This window comes from Mesocricetus auratus, unplaced genomic scaffold (genome assembly GCF_017639785.1).
Source record: "Mesocricetus auratus isolate SY011 unplaced genomic scaffold, BCM_Maur_2.0 Super-Scaffold_100001, whole genome shotgun sequence".
Taxonomy (NCBI): Eukaryota; Metazoa; Chordata; class Mammalia; order Rodentia; family Cricetidae; genus Mesocricetus; species Mesocricetus auratus.
The window spans coordinates 7,017,933-7,041,411 of record NW_024429187.1 but is presented as its reverse complement, the minus strand read 5'-3'; the positions used below and the strand labels follow the sequence as shown (position 1 = coordinate 7,041,411).

Here is a 23,479-nt window from a genome sequence, read left to right as displayed (position 1 = left end):
TCAGGTGGTTTAAAAAATAATTCTCCATTCATTAAAACAACCAGAGGTAAATGGTGACTTTGCCTCTCATCACCAGGACTTATATTTGATATGGAGAAAATATAAAATAAATACTAGTAATATGTATTCCGGTGTCTTGCGTCAATCATGTCTGTGTCATTCAAAGCTATGATATATGAGATGATGCTTCCACTACATAAATCCTTTAGTTCAAAACTCAATGGAAGACCTGGGATGATATTTTTGGCATACATCTGATTTGGTGAATTTAACACACCAAATAGATGATGACCACACATGTATTTTATTTTTGTCCCTCAACAGAAGCATGAGCACTTGAGTAGTTGTCTTTTATGAATGATCTCAGCACAACTTGAAGTTAATTTCTCAATAATAGGCTCTTATAGTACTTGTTGCCATTCAGTGTAGCAATTTTTTTAACTGAAGTAAGCTATAATAATTGAGCATAGAAGAGAGGTTTGTCTGAAAACAGAGAAATTGTCACATAACCCATTCAAGTCTGGTTTATCAGCGATCTCTAATTCAGAACCTCTGTGTGGAAAGATTTGTTCTGCATCAGAACAAATGAGGTTTGCATCGGTACTGCCGGTGTCACTCAGTGGTACTTTAGGAAGATGGGTGTAGTACCTGGATTAGGAAGATGGGTGTAGTACCTGGATTAGGAAGATGGGTGTAGTACCCGGATTAGGAAGATGGGTGTAGTACCCGGATTAGGAAGATGGGTGTAGTACCCGGATTAGGAAGATGGGTGTAGTACCCGGATTAGGAAGATGGGTGTAGTACCCGGGTTAGGAAGATGGGTGTAGTACCCGGGTTAGGAAGATGGGTGTAGTACCCGGATTAGGAAGATGGGTGTAGTACCCGGGTTAGGAAGATGGGTGTAGTACCCGGGTTAGGAAGATGGGTGTAGTACCCGGGTTAGGAAGATGGGTGTAGTACCCGGGTTAGGAAGATGGGTGTAGTACCCGGGTTAGGAAGATGGGTGTAGTACCGGGTTAGGAAGATGGGTGTAGTACCCGGGTTAGGAAGATGGGTGTAGTACCGGGTTAGGAAGATGGGTGTAGTACCGGGTTAGGAAGATGGGTGTAGTACCCGGGTTAGGAAGATGGGTGTAGTACCGGGTTAGGAAGATGGGTGTAGTACCCGGGTTAGGAAGATGGGTGTAGTACCCGGGTTAGGAAGATGGGTGTAGTACCCGGGTTAGGAAGATGGGTGTAGTACCCGGGTTAGGAAGATGGGTGTAGTACCCGGATTAGGAAGATGGGTGTAGTACCCGGATAAAAGGGTGATTCTTTGAAACATGTTGAAGCTGAAGTGTGGAAACATTCATGGCTTCTTTGACAAGGTTGAAAAGGAAAGTCTTCCTCGGGGTAAACTAGTAGTTTACCAAGGAGACTTCCTAGCCTTGCTGTATCTTTTCCTTTTCTGGTTTCTATTTCTTGGTGAAAACTTCATTTATTTGAAATTAATCAGTCATGAGAGGGTAAAAATAATATTTCCAAGTAAGGTTCTTATTTGAAACTTTTATAAATGATGCACGAAAAGAAAAGCGTGAGAAGAAAAGTTAAGAAAGAAGAAATTATGGGTTTTGAAAACATCTGGGAAGGTATCAAAGGGCTTCAATGATGCTTTAGGAAAGTGGCATTTCCTTTTTTAAGTTTTCACTAGAAAGATGTCTCCAGGCTTCGGTAGACAAAGCTTTCTCAAACTTGTAATAAAATAGACTAGAACTTAAAAATTCTTAAAACTTTTGTTATTAAAATTCCAGAGAGTACCTTCCACGTGGCTTTTACTGCCCTGTGCTAACCCTGCATAGAATTGATTGAGTTCCACTACAGCTTCCCTGACTTCTCTGAAAAGAAGATATTGAGAAAGTAGGGTGGACAAGGCAGTCTGGAGCACACCTTTAATCGCAGCCCCGGCGAGGCAGAGGCAGGAGGATCTCTAAGTTTGAGGACAGCCTGTTCTGCAGAGCGAGTTCCAGGACAGCACCAGCTACACAGAGAAACCATGTCTCAAAAAATCAAACCAAACCAACCAAACAAACAAACCAACTAAAACACTAAAATATACTTACAGGCATATTAGCGTATTTTAATTTTAGTCGTTCTAAGACTTGAACCCAAGGCCTTGCACATGCCAGACAGGTATTCCTCTACTGATCTATAACCACAGACCACAGGTATACATATTGTTTTGGCTATTTGTTCTGCCTTTTATTATAAATATGTTATAATTAGAACAGAAAGACTGTAGTTTTAAGATAAAATAAAATAGTTTTAAAAAATTAAACTATTTCTGGTTATAGTTCACATGCGCTTCCTTTGTTTTCATGATATTCTTCTATTCCGCTTAACATTTTCTGTTTCCATAACTATATCTACAACTGTGCAAAAGCTTGTCTTTTCAGCATCACAACAAAAAACAAGCTTGACACACTTTTATTCTTAGATTTTGTGATTCCATGAATTGCGGATACAATTGTCGCATTTGCCCAGAGATGTTATCCTCACCAAATGTTGAGAGAAAAATATTCAATTTTGTTTTCCTCTGAACAGTTTGTCCCAAGGGGCTGCTGCACTGATCTAAACAGCCCTAACACCTGCTCGGGAGGCTTTAGAGAGGAGCTGTGAGGAAAAACCCACAGTGATTTGTTAAAAACAAAAGTGTAGCATTTAAACAGTTTCCGCAACTTTTAACAATCAGATGTGAAGAAGGAGACAAAGGACTATAGCTGGTCATATGCTTCTGACAGATCCCAGGCCTAGAGACTTGTTCATAGCAGCCTTTTCTTGTCCTACTCATGTGTGTGTGTGTGTGTGTGTGTGTGTGTGTGTGTGTGTGTGTGTGTGTGTGTGTGTGTAAGCATATGGGGGACATGGAGGCCAGGTGTTTGTGCATGCATGTGTGTGTACAGAGGCCAGGTGTTTACATAAGGTGTTTTCTGAAATTTCTCTGAACCTGGCATGTGATTATTAAGAATGGATGTTTAGCATAAGACTCAGAGCCTCAAGCATCACTGAGCCCTACTTTTTGCATGAGTGGTGGGATCTGGACTCTGGTTCTCATGCTTTTTCAACAAGCACTTTACTGACTGAGTCATCTCCCCATCCCTTCTGTGGTCCTTTTTAACAGGGAAATGCAGAATAGTACAGGGAGAGAGACAAGTTTAGGTTGAGGAGAGGTAAATTATTCATGTTCGTGTGGTGCTTGATTGTACATCTTCCCCTTGTAGACATGGAATATCTTTTCTCTCTGTACAAGAGCTATGATAGGACAAGGCAGTCAGAGCATCACCCTGCTGCGTTTGTGTATTTGTTCTGCTGTATCATTGTGGAATGAAACAATAAAACGTTGGGAAAATAATAACACTCAACTGTCTGAAACTGATAAGAATTATTGGGGTATTGTCATTCACTCAGGTTATATAGGTTAAGGTATCATGACTCACACTGTTAGCCTATATGTGCAAATCTCCAGCCTGTGTTTAGTCTTCACCTTTAAACAAAGAGAAGAAATTTCTAGGATCAGTCCCAGTTTAAAAAATTTATAGCTCTCCATTTGCTTGAAAGTTATAATTGACATGTGTCTGGAAGTATTAGGAAAACTCAGGCAACAGACACACAAAGTCCAATGCAAATCAAAACCCCATATAGCAACACTCCTGGTAGCAAAAGGAAATTTCTTTTAAAGATGAAATTTGTCATAAAATCTTTTCTTCAATACAGTGCATCCTAAAGTTCATAATCTCCACATTCAATAAATATTGTTCAAAGAATTCATAAAGTGGTTTGTGATTGTGTGTGACAAAACTCAACACTAGTCACATACCAAGTCTAAAAGTACAGGCTGAATCCACATAGCCTTAAGTGCTGGATGCCGTACCTGCCTCACCACAGACGTGAGAGGAAATGGGTAGCTGGCTTGGCTCATGCATCAGTTGGATGTAGGTAAGGAAAGCACCATCTCTACAACAGAACTAAAAACCCTACAAACCGGATAAGCACCATCTCTACAACAGAACCAAAAACCCTACAAACCGGATAAGCACCATCTCTACAACAGAACTAAAAACCCTACAAACAGGATAAGCACCATCTCTACAACAGAACTAAAAACCCTACAAACAAGATGTAGAGTGTTTGTTGCTATTCCAGTCTGCTTTTCTGGACTATTTCAAGGCTAAAACAATCTAGACTGAATCACAGACCCAGGCTGGAGTAGAAACGGTAGGAAAGATCTGCTCTGTACAGATGAAACGCTAGAGTCCTACAAATCTCATATGAGTTTAATGGTAAACCAGGGATTCCTTGAATATTCTTTTGTGCTGTTTTTTTTCTCTGTCTAACACTGCACCTAGAGAAAACGTTGACAGTGACTTTCATCAAAATCTCTTTCCCAACTTAACTTTAACATTCCCTTTGAATTTTCCCTCTAGTGCTGGGTGCATACATGGCTCAACTGTGGAGCTGAATCTTCAAATCATTGGCATTCTTTTACACTACCTTTTGTTGCCAACATGACTAAGACTAGATCTCAAGAATTAGAAAACTCAGATATTGTCCCCTAAAATGTAGAAATTATTTTCAACCTAGCTATTTCTATTCTACCCATGCTGATTTTGTTAAAACAAGTGGACATGAGTTGACACCGTAAGTCCCCTCAGTGTCTGGCATTGTAAGTCCCCTCGGTGTCTGGCAGACAGGGGCTGGTGATCACCAAGTGATCTGTGATGAGAGTAGAGTACCTTGCTCTTCGGTGTTACTCTGCATGATTCAAGGACACACAGGGTTGAACTGAGCTTAGAGTAGAAGAGTGACAGTATTGAAAATACTGAAAGCAAACTCAGTGAGCCTGAAGCCTAAATCATCCCTGCTGTAGTGTCCTATCCAGACTGCCTAGAACTTTCCCATACCCCTAATCAATGTATGCTAATTGAAAAAGTACTGCAAACAAAGGCTGAACTTAAGACAAGTTATAAGCGGCATAAAGTACAAATGCTTCGTGATACCATGCATGATGTAGTCAATAAATAACCCCAAGTGCTCGTTAAGCAGGATGCATGCTCATGCCATTAACATGCAGTCAGCCTCTCAGCTCTTCTGCTTACCTTTAGGGAGCAGCAACACCTCTGTGCACCGGTGTGTACCGTTAATTGGAAACAAACCAAAGCCAAATTAGGAATGGGGTTCAGATAATGCCAAGTGTATCGTATGTCCTCCTCTTTTAGTTTGACATGTTTAGTGTTTTCTGGCATTATTGATTTTAAACTCTCACAACATCCTCATCTTCGCAACGTTAAACTGATGTGAAGACCTTACAAGAGAGGACTAAGTAAGCTCTATGTTCTTCACCATTTTGCAGGGGTGAGATTTTTTCAAGTTCTAAAGGATGGGAAGCTGAAAGGGGGTTCATTTCCCAGACCTCCCTATCTTGGCTTAAGAAGTGAACTTGGAAAGGTGATGAAAAGTGTGTTTACAGGAGACGAAAAGCCCATCTTCCTTCTAGGTCTATGGGAAAGTCCCATTCCTATTGGTATCAAGGCTCAGACAAACTCGCCAGACTGCAGTCCAAACTGGAGGACCTTTCTAGTTGATCACTCTGTTGTACCTGTGGAAAGCAGGACCACCTTTCTCTGTTCCTTTCTAGTTATTCTACAGAGAAAGGGTTTCTAGGCATGTGATGATAATTAATCTAGTCTCATCCTGAAGATTAAAAGGAATCCTTAACATTACATTCAGGTGTGACTAAGTACCTAGCTGGAGGAAAAAATTTTTCTCTTTGTTCAGAATTGAGGCTTATTGCAACACTATTTATATGTGTATTTTCTCCCAAACAATAAGTTAATTTGAATCAAATACTATGCGTTTCATAACTTGGGGAAATTTGACTTAGTGATGTGAGCCACTGACCTGGTTTTGGAAAAATCCATAGAAACATCTGGTGCTGTGAATGAAAAGACACTCATAAAATGAGCACTTGTTTTTTCCAATGCCTGTTGTAAACCACATTTATTATTGCTATGTTAAATGATTATATGTCTTGAGGTTTACTCTAGCTCCTGCCTACCAGGAACTTTGGAAATGAGTATACTATAAGCCACCTGAATTACAGCACTGTCACCAAAGCTGTTGAGCATTTAATAAAAATGCAGAATTGCCTTGATGACTTTAAAAAACATAGACACAGATATTGACTAAGCATTCGCAGAATTCCTGAATATCTCCCTGTATGGAGGCATCACCCAGTGCACAGATAAGTTGAGCTGTTCCATATGCAAGCTGTCTGTTTGGTTTTTGTCTTCTCTGTTTATAGATTGTTAGTACCAGGTAGAGAAAGCAAAAATTGGAATAGACAAGGAATACAAGTATCTTTTGGGTGTTTAGAAATGGTGATAGGCATGGATGTGGTACCTGTGACGCTTGTCACTTTTTGTCTGGCAAGCTAACTTTTGATGGTATGTCATCCACAGGATGATAGCCATATTGTTTAATGCCTATTATGAATATAAATGTTATGGGACAACCTAGCCCATAAAGAGGCCAATTAACCCAGCTGTGCCCGAACAGGCTCTAAGATTTCCTGAAACAAGTGAAAGAAACCAGTCAGTCTCTTGTTTTCATTCACCATAAATTCACAAACTGGTGCAGCATGATTTATTTGGATCTAAACTTCAAAATGACAGGTTTTTAAATAAAGGTCCATTTGTTCTAATGTATTAGAAAGAGCATGCAGGCCCTTCTCTTAGATGATGATGAGATCGTGGCATAAGCACTACAAACAAGAGTGTCAGTCAGCCTCATAAACGAGTGAGTGAACAGCATCAGGGAGGTTCAAAACGATGCCTTGGATGATGGTCTTTTGTTTAAAGGGATCTTGTAACTAAGAGGCTCTTCTTGAATATTTCCCAGATACACCTGAAATCTATTGCGTAACTGAGGACCTCAACAAAAATACCTTAAGTTCAACTGCTGTGTGAAAAGTATATTTGTTGGAGAATCCAAATGCAATAGTTACCAAAGGGTACTACTATCATGCTTAAAATATATATATATATATATATATATATAATTTCATTTCTTTGTACAGAGAACCTTGGGGTTCATCCCCACAGCCCCCAGAGAAAAACCAAGAAAACGAGGACAGCCACAGAATGAGCTCTTGATCCTGGGACAAAAACTGAGGGAAAAGTCTAACAAATGCATCGTTTTGCAGTAAATTAGATCAGATTTCCGCATCTCCGCACTCAGTCTGTGAGCTGACAGTTCTGTAAAATGCTCCCTTGTAAGGTTCGCCCTCCTAGGAAAAGGGGCAATAATTCATCATTAGGATTTCAGAGTCCAGGTGTAGATGGAAACTGATGGAGCCTCCAGCGAGGCAAGGAATGTGCACGGGAGAAGAAAATTTTATCTGAAGCCTAATCCCCTGGTTACAGCAGAGAATAATTAAGATAATATTGCTTCAAGAGTGCTTTAATGATTAAAAATCACATATGCAGAATCCATAAATTGGGGGGCAACAAATTGGAAGGCTACAACGCCAGAGAGCTGTTTTGTGCACATTGTCATGGAAAGTGTACTGGTGGCAGAACGCTGTACAGAAGCCACCAGAGACTGGGACCATTCCAAGGACTTTGTTTAGATGCAACAAATCATTTGTCTGTTATTAACCCAGAGCTTGTAATTATGCAGATTGCCATAGATTTTCCTGGGCCTGGAAGTGAGATTGAGGGTTGCTCACAGTATAGCAGGCAGCTCAGGGCTGGCCATGCATTACTGAACTTGCCACATTTATCATGTTGACTGATGGCAGCAGAAGCAGGTCTCAGGTCCCAGTGGTTAATGTAGTGGGTAATTAACTGTCATTTGCCTAGTAATAGGCTGATGATCAATGGTTTGTGTGGAAACAAATTCTAATCAGGTAGCTGATAAATGCTCAGCTAGCAAGAGCAATTGAAATTGGGGGAAACTATGTCCAGAATTTCAAAATGGTATTGTATGCGTGTGTGTGTGTGTGTGTGTGTGTGTGTGTGTGTGTGTTTATTAGGTGTGAGGAAATCTGAGTAATTCCTAATAATACCCTTATCTCATATTAGTAAGATTTTATATGCAAAAACATAGTGATATGCATATAATAGAAACTCTCCGAGTTTCTTTATTTCTTAAAAATACAAGGGAACAGAAGCCACAAATTACACATGTTAGTAATGTGTGACCTCTGAATAAATGATATGAAGTATACTCAGAGGTAAATGTGCCATGATACAAGGAACTAGGACTTCTGCCCAGAAAAGAATGAGATGAAGCCAGGCATGGTGGTAGACAGCTGTGATCCAAGCACTCAGGAGGCTGAGACCTGAGGACTGGGAGTTCAAGACCAGCCTGAGCCCCATAATGAAACGCATCACACAGAAAGAAAAATCAAAAAGCGAAAGGGAAAAGATCAAAGCTTTGCTTTGTGCTGGTTTCATTTTTAATGATGCTGGGAGTAGACCCACAGCATTTCATTGTTCCATGAAGTCCTTTTTAAAGGAAACCTGTTTTTGAAGACGTGAATTGTGAACGGTGACTGTAAGGATTATGCCAGATACCTTCTATCACCCCGGCTGGTCTTGAACTTACTATGTAGGTGAGGCTGACCATGAACTCCTGATCCTTCTGCCTCCACCTCCCAAGAATGCTGGGAATATAGGTGTGTGCATCCAGCAAGATGAGCATTTAAAAATTTAAACAGTATTTAAGGAAGATAAGGATTTATGCATCTTGAATGTAATCTTGTTGCAAAGCCTGTTAGCTTCTGTAGCTGGTGCCCAAGCAACGCTGGGAAGCCCTTTAGGAGGTGTTTGCTGTTTCTTCCTCAAGAGGCTAGTGTTTTTGAAGAAAGAGCCTAATAAAAACAGGCACATGAGAATCTGTGCCACATTTTGTCAGACTCTCGGGCATCGCTGTGACAACCCTGTCCAAGTGTCACCGTTAGTTCCATAACAGGAAATGGTTATAAATTGAAAATGGATATGCTCACCTTAAGCAAGGACCTTTGGAGTTTAGAGGAAGGGACGAGTTTCAGGCATGTTTGTGTATAATCCTAAAATTCAATACAATGAAAGGCTGAGACTTTGGGTAGTGCTTTTTTATAACCAAAACAAGCTTTCTCCATAGCACCTTTGAATTCATTAGTTTCGAACTGCTTTTAATTTCATCCTTCCCAGGAGAACCATTATATTTTTTCTGCCGTCAGCCTGATGCTGGAGAAAAAAGAAAGCTGGCAGATGGGCTGTTTTTCTCTGAGCTCATTCCCTAGTTTTAAAAAAGTCCTTAACCACTGTGCACAAAATATTGTTCATAATAGCTTTTCACCACCATTTACAACTTTAAAGAAACTTGCTTTAAATACTACCAATGCAGATAGAAAAAACATTCTGTCCTCATCTCATACCATGTTAAGACCCTTTTGGTACTGATTTGTAAGTCTTATCAAATAAGAGATGTATGTGCAGATGTGTGTGTGTGTGTGTGTGCATGCGTGCGTGCGTGTGTGTGTGTGTGTGTGTGTGTGTGTGTGTGTGTACATTTTCCCAGATTATTGCATTAACTTTGATAGTATACTTCAGCTCAGCTCCTGAACTGGCTGTGTACAGCTCATAGCCTCATTTACTGGAATGTCTTACCTGAAGTACATAATCACAGCTGTAACTGTTCTATAGGGCCGGAACATGCACGCACCTCCGTATGTTAGAATGACTTAAGTGGCTTGTTCATAGGTGCTCTTTAATGTCATTGGCGAGCCTTTTAGTAATTAGATGTCAAAGAGGAGCGCATCAGACACACAGGGCTCTTTTTCACTAAAATGCTACCATGTAACATTAAGGTCTGATTATACTGCTTTTATATTGATACTCCAGCAAGCAAGCGGTTTTTGTTTGTTTGGTTTTGTTTTGGTTTTGGTTTTTTTTGTTTGTTTAGCAAATTTACCCCATTGACTTCTGTTTGTTGCAGATGTGTAAACATCCTAATGTGTTTGTCTTTTCCTTTCCTCTTAAAATGAGGTGCAATTTTCATCTGGAGAGGTCAAGGTAGGATGTATTGTGGAAAAATACGTATTCAGCTCAGATAAAACTCATCTATAAACATCATAAGGCATTGTGTATGGATGGCTTCAAAGCATGGATTCACAGCTTCTCAGGTTGCAAACCCAGGTTTTCCTAAGTTGAAAAAGAAAATGTTTATTGTTCTAGGCTGTTTGGTGTAACGGGAAACTGCGCTGCCTGTAGCAAGCTCATCCCTGCCTTTGAGATGGTGATGCGTGCCAAGGATAATGTGTACCACCTGGACTGCTTTGCCTGTCAGCTTTGCAACCAGAGGTGAGTACGTTTAGTACATTTAATTTGACCTCCCCAAACGATGCCACTCACTAGGCTGGGTATTGATTTAATAGGTGGGAATGATCACAGTCCACTTTGTTAGGCCAATTAATCTCAACATTCTGGGGTTCTGCAAATGGACACTCAATACCAGAAACAAACCACTGCAGAGAGAGCTCTTTAGACTAGCTTCAGAAGAAGGTGTTATGTGACAGCAGCTGGACACAGAAATACTTCTACTGACTTCAAGATCCATCATTCCAGAATCTGTCCTCTTGACTTCTTCACATGTGCTGTGGCAGGCACACACACACACACACACACACACACACACACACCTCCACCTTTTACCTATCATGTGATTCTTTTAGAAACAAAGAATTGATAACAAGAAGTTTGGTTTCATCTTGTTTGTGTTTCTCAATTTCCCATTTATTGGCTTCTGTGAAATTCTAAGCATGATCTCTATACACTCTTAGCTACCTCCAATCTCTTTGAGAAGGAAGACACATAAAGCTAATACTTAAATAATTATCAGCATTGTAAAGACAACAAAGGAAAGAATATTGCACAGATGTCTAGAAAGCTAAGTTGTAGCCTGGCTTCTGCTACAAACTGACTATGCAATCTTGAGATAACTACATCATCTCTCTAGATCCAGTTTCTACATTTGTAACACTTGATTAATCAATTTCAAAACTCTTTCAAACAAAAAGTATAACAAATCCTTTACTTTTTCTTTATCAAAAATTATACCACTCCATGGAACTTACTCTATGGCTACACCCTGTTCTGCATAGGCAATACAGATTTTGGAATATTATAAATATGCTGGTTCACACAGTTAATCTCAGTATTTCAGAGGTAGAGGAATGCAGATCTCTGTGAGTTCAAGATGTGTCTGGTCTACATAGAAAGTTTTAAGGCAGTTGGTGCTACATTGTGAGACACTGTCTCAAAAAGCAAACAAACAAACAAACAGAAAAATGGCAAAACAATGCATATAAAAACTACAGTATTGAAAATTATAAAACCCTTGCTAGAATTCGAGAATATATAGCATCTCTGGGAAAATGTCCATATAGTGTGTCGTCAATGAATATTGCTTTGGGTTCTCAATTTACATAACTTTCTCTAGAAAGTCCTGGTTGACTCAAAGTCTCTTCATGAGGCCCTATGAAATATTAGGAAATGATGTTTGTGGTGAAAAGAGATTCAAAACCTGGCCCCACCATGTATTGGCTAAATTATTAGCTTTGTGTTTTTTAATATGTTATTTAATATCTCTAAGTTGCTACAATTTTGTGTCAACAAAATAGAAAAACAAATGCTTGTCTTGCAAAGTATGGAAGTTAAGTAAAATAATTTTCACTAAATGTTGAATACTTTTTTCAAAAATCATTCCTTCTATATTTATATTTTACCCTGTCCAAATTATACCCCAATGACTTGGTATTTCTATAAAATTGATAACTCAATAGAGTCTCTTGCCAAATTTTGGAGTTTAGAATATTGCCTACTGTAATTCAACATATTGCCAAGGCAGTAACCTAGGTACCTTCAAGGGTCCTGATTCTTCCAGACAAATGTTTTATGTCAACAAAGACATCAGTTGAAGGTGATGCTTAGCCTACAACAAACTAACAAACTCACATGCTACCTTTTATAAAAATATGGAAACATACAAGTACAAACACCCACACATCCATTCAGACACACATGTATGCACTTGAACGTGTTAAAGGCATGTTAGCCACACTGGTAGAATACCTCTGTTCACTTGACAGGTTGATTCAATGATGGTGGGAGCAATAACAAGCAACCCAAAAGAAGCATCTTCTACATCTGCTCTACTCAGAAGAGCTTACATATTTCCAGAAGAAAATTTAACAATGAGAAACAACTCCAGCCTTCACTATCCAAAAAGAAACCAGTGTTTTAGTATATAGCTACCCATGATTTTTTCCTATGTGTACATGATAAGCTGTGTGTAACTTTTCAATATATGCTGATGTTTAATCAGAATAAAAGATAGTAATAGGACTCTCCCACGTGAGGGTGACTGCTTGTATAATCTCAGCGTTCAGGAAGGAAGACCCAGCAAGTTGCAAGTCTGCAGTACATGGCGAGCCTCTTGTCTAAAAGCAGCAGCAGTAGGAGTAACAGAAGCAGTAACAGAAATCAGTCATGAAATTGGGAGGGAGCTGAGAGATCTGGGTGTGTCTGAGAGGAATTAAAGAGATGATAAAAATGCACAGAATGAATTAATGTAATACCATGATAAGCAATTTAACAGGGGAGCAGCTTAATGTGTGACACTTTAACTCTTCCATTCAATCTCTATTATTTACCTTTTTGCTTGCCATTAAAATTTACTTTAAGATATCTTAAGCTGTTTTGCATTCATCTTTATCGTTAGTATTAAGTCTACATGATGTGGTCTGATGCTTTGGTTATTTCTATAGTACATTTTGTATCATCAATAAAATACCGACTCTTTGAGCAGACAAATATTCAGACCTGTGTCAGGAAAAGTTCACAGGAGTATAATTAGTTAGTCAAAGACTACAACAATTTGAAAGCTTAGGGTAAATATTGACCAAATGATCTTCATACCTATTATTCCTGCACCAAATTTGTTTATGATCTCACACATTCGCCCTGACACTGGGACTTATTATTTAGAAAGAAATTCTTGTCACCTTCAGAGATGAAAGCCACTACCTGATTATAATTTTTAATTGGTGTTTATTTGCTGACTTGTAGCCCTTCAGATTTTCCTCCTCTGGGAACTGTTTATGCCCTATGTCCATTCACCTACTAGGGCAGGCTTCCATATTTTATCTACATACTGCACTGAAAATGAAAGCATCGTTCAAGTGCTAAACTCAGTCTAAATCCCATTATGATACAAAGTAATTGAAGGTAGTTAATGCTATTTACAAATCATAGATCAGTTTTATTTCATCATGGAAATAAAAAGTTACATTCACAATTAAATCTGTCTGCTCAGTGGAACTCAGTCAAGTAAGACAAAACACTCCTAAATTTTGACTCTAAAAACCACTTGCATTCTTATGGCTGCAAAACACCATTCCAACCTCATTACAAAAGCACCTAATACATTTCAATGTCCGCTCCATTTATTACCTGCCGTAAAGGGGCTGCATATCTTTAGCACTGGTTATGCACAATTAGCACTTGGTGATTGTCTTGTCACTGTGGTCCTTACAAGACAAACTTCCTCAATGCAGGAAGTCAACTCATCTTCATCAGTCAAGCAGAGCTCACAGATGTGGTCCACCCTGAACACAGAAGGGTTCCAAGATGGAGATGCTCCTCTTCCACTGAACTTTGCTGTGGGGACACATGCAGTGTGGACATGTCCTGACAAAGCCTATGCAAAGCCTTGTCCCAACACTTTTGTTTTTCCCAGAAAAACAGAAAGGAAAGAGGTCATTCATGGGCATTTCCCCTTAAGCAAACTCTGCCAACATTTCAATTAATGGAATTATAGGAGTATATCAATTTTATTCAGTATTCACCTTAATTTTGTTTTTAAGTGTGTATTTATTGTATGGATTTATTTATCTTCACAGTCCAGGGGATTGAACCCAGATCCTCATACATTCTTGATAGGCACTCTACCACTGAACTATGCCCAAAGCCCTTTTTTTCCTTTTCGTTGGAGAGAAGGAACACTAAGTTTTTCAGTTTAGTTATGAAATCACTCTATAGCCTATACAGTTCTTGAACTTGGGATCCTTCTGCCTCATCTCCTCCACCGCCACCCCCAGTGATAAGCATGACAGACCTCTGCTGCTTGACCCCATTTTATCTAAACTTTTAAGTCAAAATATGAAGACCTAAAGCATTTCCAAATATTTTTAAAATGGTAGTAATAGGGGTGGTGAGAATTCTCATGAAATAAAGGTGAAGTGCATACCTCGGTAGCAAGAAGACCGGAATTAGATGCACAACACCTACATAAAAATTCATACGAGAGGCTGCACATTTGTAATCTTAGTGTTGGGGAAACAGGAATAGGTAGTCCCATGGAGCTTGTGGGCTTGCCCCTTTAGCTGAATCTGAGAACTCCAGAATCATGGGGAGACTATCATAAAAGAAAAGAAGGTCCAGCAAGACGGTTGAGTAGATAAAAACACTTACCACCAAGCTTGAGAATCTGAGTGTGATTCTCGAAATCCACAGCATAGACTTCCTTATGTTGTTCTCTGACCTCTACGCATGTACTTACATATAAACCCCCTAAAAAAAAGACTCCCATTTTTTTGTGAAATTGAAAGAACATTCCAAGGATTTCTTGATAGTAACAACAATAAATAATGAGGAGAGTACTACAGGACACCCAGTGTCCACCTCTGACTTCTATACATATTTGTAAAACCAGTAGATGAGCACACACACACACAAAAAGTAGTATGTATGCACACGAACATGTGCACACACATGAATTTGCACATGCATGTGCACACACAGAGAGACACAAAGCAGTAAGACTGGCATGTGCAGGTCTTTGCCTTTTCTAGCAATACATGATTAAAAACGTAGATCCTGTATTTTAACTATAAAAGTGTCTGCCTTTAAAAAGGGAGGAAACTGGGGTAAAAGTCATTCTGTAACTTAGTTTATGATCACAGCCAGGTCCCAAGCCCTGACACAGAGACTTCTTGTTAATTATGAAAGCTCAGTTGATAACTTAGGTTTGTTTCTAACTAGTTTTATAAATTAAATTAATCCATATCTCTTAACCTACATTCTTTCATGTGGCTCAGTTATCTTAACTTTATTTTGTAAAGCCCATCCAGCTCGTTCTGTGTCCCTGGTGTCTCTGCCCTTCTTCCCAGCATCCTCTCTGCCCTGAAAATCCTGCCTAGCTATTGGTCATTCAGCTTTTCCTTAAGCCAATCAGAATGACACATCTTCACAGCGTACAAAAAGATTATTCCACAGCATAATGACCTGGGAACAAAAGGGGGTAAACAATCTCCATAACATTTCTTTTTCTTTTTTTGTGGTGTTTAATTTGAAAACATTTCACACATGCTCATATTCTGCTGTGTGTGCATGTGTGTACCACAGCACGTGTTCAGAAGTCACAGGATAACATGTGGGAGTTGGTCGTCTACTTTCTTCCACCCGGCGGATTCTGAGAATCAAATTCAGGAGCAAACACGTTGACCCCTGGAGCTGATCCTCTGGCTCGACATTTGCTTTTCTGTTTTAAGGACTGAAACAATGCTAGGCTTGTGGAAGCTGAGGTGAATAAAATCTGGGTTCTTTAAGAAACTCAATGTGTTCAGCACTCTGGGGGAGGCAAGATATCAGAGACTCACAGAAGAGCTTAATCAGACAGACTTAGGTCTCTGCTGAGGGAAGAGACATTCATTTGGTTTTTTGTTTTTTCAAGTTCAGGGGCCAATATATTTAGTTTTCAGAAAGAGGTCTCCAGGTTCCTAGTTGGGCTGGGGACAGGACTAAGTTGGTAAAATGATTACCAGTTTGGAATTTTGTCCTGCATTCCGGCTCCAAAAGCTGCATAATGTAACAAAACAGCAAAAACCATTATGGAGACAAGTCTGTAATCCCAGAACTGGGAAGGTGGACATGAGAAGATTCCTTGGGCTCCCTGAACAGTCTGCCTAGCCAAATCAGTGTGTCTTGTGTCTCAGTGAGAGATTCTGTCTCAAAAAGATTCGTGGACGGCTCTTGAAGAGTGGCATTGCAGTTGAGAGCTTCCCTCCATACTCAGTAATATCCACGTGCAGAGAGAGAGAGAGAGAGAGAGAGGGAGGGAGGGAGGGAGGGAGGGAGGGAGGGAGACTCAGAGAAAGGGAGACAGAGAGGGGCCAGGGAGATAGACACCTACATGAGTTTCATTGCTTTTAATATATATATATATATATATATATATATATATGCATAGCAGTGTCATTTAATTCCCAAAATGACCATTATGAAGATGATTATATGAGCCTCTGGGGTAGGCAAACAAATAGGAGTGCAGAAGTTTTTTTTGTTATTTCTCTGAGATTTTAATTATATCATTCTCCCCTTCCTTTTCCTTCCTCCAAACTCTTCCATATAGTCTTCTTTGCTTGTTTTAAAATCCATCTTCCTTTCATTAATTGTTGATATATATATAATTAAATACATATTCCTATCATGTATATTACATATAATTACAGACTGAAAAGGTTGTCATTAATTGCACACACAATAGACATGCTAACATTGAGTTGGGAAAGCCCAAGAGGCCTCAACCAGATCCAAAGAACTACAAGTAACTAAGGAAAGATTAGAGCAAGAGAAATAGTCTTCCATTAGGAAGAGCACACCAGTTTGTTGGTTATCCAATGACAGATGGTCAGCCCTAAAAATGTACATAAAGGTAACATTATACAGACATAGAAGATGTACAGAAAAACTTAAGTCTCTGCTCAAGATAGTGAGTGATCAACTCAAGATTTAAACCAAGCAAATCAGGATTTTCCTTTCTGGAGCAGACAGATTTCAGAAGAGCATGGTGTTTTCTGACTAAGAATATGTAAGTATAAATTGATCCTGCAGGGCTAAGGTAGAGTTGACTTTGAATAATTTGTAGCAGGATTCAGGATATGGATCGATGCTGAAAGGATTGTAAGGAGTGAGATATGCAATGACACTTGGGCTGTCAATGGGAGAAAAACAGGACATTTGTCCACAGGTGTAGGGATTGGCAAATGCCTTTTGCTGAATACTGCTGTAAGAAACACGCTGTCCTTTAGTGGATACGAATGCTGAGTGAGAAATAGAAATGTTGGGAATACATACCAGATTGATAACCTGCTCCAACTGGATGGGGTGGGAGACTTGAGAGGGAGGCAAGGGGACACCAAGAGGGAGAAAATGTTTAAAATACATTGTGCTGAATTTTCAAAGAGTCAATAAAAATATAAAAGGGGAACTGCTCCCCATTTTAGAACAGAAGTTCTAAAATTAATTACACTTCATTCTTACGCTTCCCAGAACTGAAAAAACTCTCTGAAGTCAGCTAGACTCATCCTCAGCTTAAAATTAAATGCATTCTGAATTTCCACATATGAACATTAGATTAGTTAATAACCTAATTGACATCCTTTTTCCTTTTTTAGTAATTTTTGAAGGAGGATAAAACTAATAGAGTTGACCATCCCACAAGCATTTCCGACTGGATGGCTAGGAAGATGATGAGTGGGAGTTCACGAGGTTTAATCTAACCTGTTAATAACTTACAACATTCTTTAGCCATCACCACATTCAAAGTGATTTTTTTAAATCTAAAAATGTTGAATCCATAAGAAGCAGGTTATATGATGTTGGAAATTAGCTTTACCTTGCTAAATTAAAGTTACCACTTACTTTGCTGAGCATTCAATAGCTACATTGTTATTTTCTAATTTCTTCATGTCTGTATATTTGATTGTAATACGTTTGAGTGTGTGTATGTACATGTGTGCAATGCACTCCTGCATCTTGTCTGCTTGAACACTTATATGTGGATGAGTGCACATGTGGGTGTGCCTGGCGGGGGAAGGGGAGCAGAGACTGACGGCAAGTGTCCTCTGTGGCAGTGTTCTCTCCACTGTATTGTTTTAGGCAGAGTCTCTCATTGATTCTCAAGCTCACCAGTTCAGTTAAACAAGCGATCAGCATGCAACAGGGATCCTCCTGTCTCAGCCTCCTCAGTTCTAGGGCAGTAAGCAAGAAGTAGCATGCCAGACCATTTATCTGTGTGCTGGGGATTGAACTCAGATCTTTATTCTTGTGTGGCAAGCACTTGACTATCTTCCCAGCCCCTATAAGGGACATTTTTTAGGGACAATGGTGATTTCAATTACATAGCCATGGTCTGCTCCACTGCCAACACTGTTTACATTGTTGTCTAAGTTAGGTGTGACTGTGACACTTTTAACCCATGTTCTGTATCATTTTTATCCTTCACATATAGATTGAAATGTATTTATATACTTTTCCAGTTTTTAGGATATTAATTATGCAACCTTTCAGAAAGGAATACTTTACTATTTTGATGTATTTTCTCTCACTTTCAGATAATTAATCCATTTGTCTCTCTGTCTCTCTCTGTACTAGTTAGTCAATAGGATGTATGATATGTATATCTCATCTAGTGACAGTTAGATTTATGAAAATGCACAAGAGAATACAACAATGCAAACATTATAGGTGTGGGTGTGGCAGTTTATTCCTGTAATAGCAGCATTCTCGAGGTTGAGGCATGATGATTGCTCTAAGTTTGAGGCCAGTGTGTGCTTCAGTTGTAGGCTGGCCTAAGCAACAGAGGGAGACTCCGTTGCAAGGAAATGAAAGCTAGCAAACAAATAAACTTATATTCACTCTTCACGTTGTCCTGGCCTGGGTGAAAGAAGTGGTCAGGGACCAACAAACAGATGAAGTGTCTTCAGTTGCCCGCATTTCCTCAGGCTGCGTCAACCCACACAGGCCCTTGGCATTGTGGTAGGAGCCCAGGGTGTACTGAACTGTTGGGCTGGATGTGAGAAACAAGTCTGAACATTTCACATGACCAAAAGGGGAAGCTTTGTCTTTGACACGGTAGAAGGCTAGAATCTGGAGCATGTCCCCCGCAGTTTGATTTTTCTGCTTTCCCTGTGCTTTTCATGGTAACTGCCTCTAGTTGGATGCTGCATCTTCATCTAGGTAGGGAAAGAGTGGCATGCACCCAGGCCTGCATCAGGTATGTGACAGAGGCAGAACATGCAGCAAAGTCCCCAGGACAACCTTAATATTACTCACCTACAAAATAAAATATTCTGTCTTAAAGGACTCTGAGCTCAGAATGACAGGATGCTACAGGACAGGACGGGATGACAGAATCCCATCATATGATGACTATTAGAATTTGAGTTCCTGATAAGAAATTAAACAAAGTTAAAGACAATGGATATTGAAGTCTTCAGATAAATTGCATTGTAGGAAAGCCAGCTCAATAACAAGAAGCAGACAGGAATGCTTTGCTGAATGTATTCATTCAGATAGGTTATTATATTATTAATGAGCTGAAATTAATTTCAGCAGCAATATAAACAGACTTTCTTAAACACTCATTAAATATGTCTTTATTGCTGTTTCACATAATTTTTCATAAAAGATAAAAGCCAAATTTGGGCTCCTAAGGGTTGTCCAAATAAAAGAATATTTTCATTTATCCAACATGCCTTCATGTTCCTGATATCCATATAAACCAATGAACTAAACATCACTGTTTAAGTGCAATATTTAAAGCATACAGGCTAAATCTAGCAAAAAAAGGAAAATACACTCAAAGTCCCAAACTTAAATGTGCATCTTGTCCAAAAGATGCAGCAGCAAACAAATCCAGGATTTCAAGACCAGAGCTGAGCCTCTACTTTAAACCAACATCAGCAGTAGGCAGTAATCCCGGGGAAAAGTAAATTCCACAAATAAACAGACCAATTTTCCTTTAAGAGGGGAGCTAATTCTTTTCAATCTACTTTTTTTATTACACTATTTTCCCTTCTATCTACTTAGCGAGCATAAGGATAAATTTCCAAAGCTGCCTGGATGGAAAATAAATAGATTCACTGTTTGTCTAGAATTCCAATCTTTGCAAATGTAAATCAGTCCAAGTTCCCCTCATTTAAACCTTTAACTTTGCAGAGCATTAGAGGGTGGCTTTCACTTCACTGTTTAACCCATCCACGAATATTTCTGCCTGATCATCATTCAGAATTGACTGTCTGATAAAGAATGACCACCACTAAAGGTCACAGAGGTCGACCTGTATAATTACAGAGTTGTTCTCAGTCAACTCTACCAAACACTGCTGTTTGCCCATTCAATTGTTACAGTTAAATATATATACACACACACGGATCTCCCCAGACTTACTTTATTGTTAAATGTACTGGAAACAGCACAAGCATTTACTTTTGACCTCAGTTGTGTCCATAGTATCACCCACTGGGAAACTATATATAACGAGTACTTATTAAAGACATTACAATCTTGCACTTTAAGCAATGCTTCATAAAGTAAAATTCATGATTTCCTGCTGGGAGCTGGTTTTATTTATCACATCAATATTAGGAAGTTCATCCAGGTTATTCTGTCTTAATGGGAAGCCTTCGAGGAAGTGACATTACGATTTCATAGCAGGGGAACTTGCCATGGAGGAAGAAGATAGCTCAGTCTCAGGACACTCAGGCAGGGACCTTTCACTGGACAGTAGGCCCTTCCAAATTTCTAAGAGTTAAAGGGAATCTGTGATAGAAAACTTTAATCTGGGCCATTTCCTAATTCTTTGGTTCACTGTAATGCCTGTTATGGTTTGTATTAACTGGACAAAGGACCAGTATAAAGTTGTTCATGATCATGACCAGTAAGAATTGATATCATATTCAATTTTACTTTAGTAAGAGTGTATATGGATCAAATATTTTCTTCTTGCCAGTGTGGTACAGAAAAGAAAAAGAGAAAAGGGAAGAAATAAGGAATATCATCGTTGGTGCCCAGAATGTCTACCTTGCTATTTCTATGTCATTTACACATGAAGGTGACTTTCGAAGGTTGTGTTAATGAGTGGTATAAGACAATTTCAACTTTTATAGTAAAAGTAACTTCCTAAGACAGTCATTTGGATTTCAGTAATCTTACACACTTTATGCTTGTATACTTTCAGATTTTGTGTCGGAGACAAATTTTTCTTGAAGAATAACATGATTCTCTGCCAGACGGACTATGAGGAAGGCCTAATGAAAGAAGGTTACGCACCGCAGGTCCGCTGATCCGTCGGCATCACCCCCGACAGCACAAAGCACTACATCCTTTATCTTTTTTGCTCACACATGTATATAAGAATTGACACAGGAACCTACTAAATAGGGTAGTGATAGGACAGCAGGATGGCCATGTGGAAGAAAAGGCGGACCGCATCTGTACGTAGTGAGATTGCCCCCGTTCAAGAGTTGAATGTTCATTATTAAAGACAGAAAAGTAATGTATATATTCCTGGATTTTTTTGCTTGCTATTCATTTTTTGTGTCACTTGGCATGAGATGTTTATTTTGGACTATTGTATATAATGTATTGTAATATCTGAAGCACAAATGTAATACAGTTTTATTGTGTTACCATTTGTGTTTTTGTTTGCTTCTTTGTATTGTTGCATTTAGTACAATCAGTGTTTAAACTTACTGTATATTTATGCTTTCTGTGTCTACCAGCTATTTTCAATGAGCTGTACCTTTCTAGTAAGAATTGGAGAGCAAACCTCACTGATGACACACAGATAAAGCAAGACTATCAACATTCGAAGTAAAAATAAACACACGCAAGGCAGTTAGCGACATCCACTTCTTATGGCTACTACATTTTGGTGTATTCATGTTCTCAAGATGCCCCCTATTTTCAGGGGACTGAAGATCAGCTTTAAAAACAATTGATACAGAGTTCATTTTGAAGCACTTTCATTTTATACCAACGTGAAAAGTGCCATTTTTCAAATGACTTTAAGGCTTAGTGATGTCCTTTTAATATTCTTTATTGTGTTCCTTACCTTCGCTATAGATTTATTCTACTTCTCTCTCTTTTTGTTTCCATCACACACCCTTATGTGAACTAGTGCCTTTGGGTAGCATGTAAAAAATTTTTCCAAAGGGTTACTCTAAATGGAAAAGGTGTTACTACAATTATGACACAATTTTTCAAACTTTAAATCTCTTGTATAAATGTTGTCCAGGTTTCTCCCTAGGAGACGGGGCTTAACGTCTTTGTGGTTAATGAATTGACAGCACTGAACAGAATTTGAGTGTAACTTAGGACGATGCATATTGAGACTGTGATGGCATTTGAGTCGGATAGTGATCTGTCAACAGCTATGTAATTATAGGTACAGAATCTTATAGAAGAGAGGCAAAGGGTTGATAAAAAGTTGAGAACTGTTGGGCGATTATGTATTGTTTTGCCTGCCATTTACATGTTCAGGACACTTTGATTTGGTTTGTAACACTGTCTCAGGCCTCATGTTCTTTGCCACCTTCCCACTCAGATTATGTAACATTTGGGCTGAAATCTATCATTTCATTTTTTTCTTTTTACGGTGAAATGTTTTCCCCTTATTTAAATGATAGCTAATGAAGAAGAATGTTCTAGAAACTGTGGGAAATGATTAAATTGCAATTAAGGAAATAAAATGAAGAATATGGTTCCCTCCTCTGCTCACACTTCATTGTCTTGGTTTTGCATTCTGCGGTGGAACTGATTTTCCGGCACCGTGGGCCGTATCTGCTCTCAAGCAATCTCCACACTCTGGGCTTCCTTATTTTGCTCTTCATCACTGTACAGGAACTGTCTCCTGCCTTTATTTGTGTTACACATTCTTCCTGCCAGTTTCTGCATTACAGATGGCCACTAAATGTTCTACCTGCATTCTTGGCCTGGGGCCAAAGTATCAAGTGCAAACAATGCGGGAATGTCTTTGAACCATTATGAAACATAAATTTATTAGGGAAATTCATGAGAATCTGACTATTGCTTCATGGGAAGAGTGGTTCTGTAAAAAGTGAATGATAGGCATATTTTCCAAATGCTTCACTGCTGAGAGTGTGCAAGTCCCATTTGCTCCAAACTTGAGGTAGGACGGAAAATTGCAAAAGTATTCAGTTGGAGTCCACGTGGTATTTCCTATTTCCCTCTCAGCCCCATAAATGTGTTTTGTGAGAAGATAAAACAGGGTTAGCTTAAAACATACCAAACAAAATTACTAAAGAGGACACACAGTTAGGGAAGGGAGACTCAGCAAGGGAAGGCAGGCACACAGAAAAGGCAGGGGACACACAGGACGTTTTCCTAGCCTTTCTGACTCCTCTTGGCAGTTGCTCAAAGTTTCCATAAAGTTTGTCCACATGGTTTTCAAATGATCCGTAGATTTTTGCATCAAAATGGGTTTTCACATTATCTGTATCAGATCAAGGTATGTGTCAGCTGGGAAGAAATTTCTCTCTGTTTCTGGAATTGTTCAGCCCTCCTTGCCTTCCCTAAATCAAACAGGCTCTACAT

At 39.1% G+C, this 23,479-nt stretch overlaps 1 protein-coding gene across 8 annotated transcripts in view; it reads left to right on the top strand.

Annotated features, from left to right (window-relative positions):
• Window positions 1-22,633, top strand: part of Lmo3 (LIM domain only 3) — a 60,571-nt gene extending 37,938 nt beyond the window's left edge. For all 8 annotated transcript variants that reach the window (XM_021228871.2, XM_021228870.2, XM_040743459.1 and 5 more), the window contains 2 exons: window positions 10,256-10,381; window positions 21,102-22,633. In XM_021228871.2, the coding sequence (XP_021084530.1) occupies window positions 10,256-10,381; window positions 21,102-21,207 (232 nt within the window). In that variant the 3' untranslated portion in view covers window positions 21,208-22,633. The remainder of the gene's footprint in view (window positions 1-10,255; window positions 10,382-21,101) is intronic.
• The last annotated feature ends 846 nt before the right edge of the window (window positions 22,634-23,479 follow it).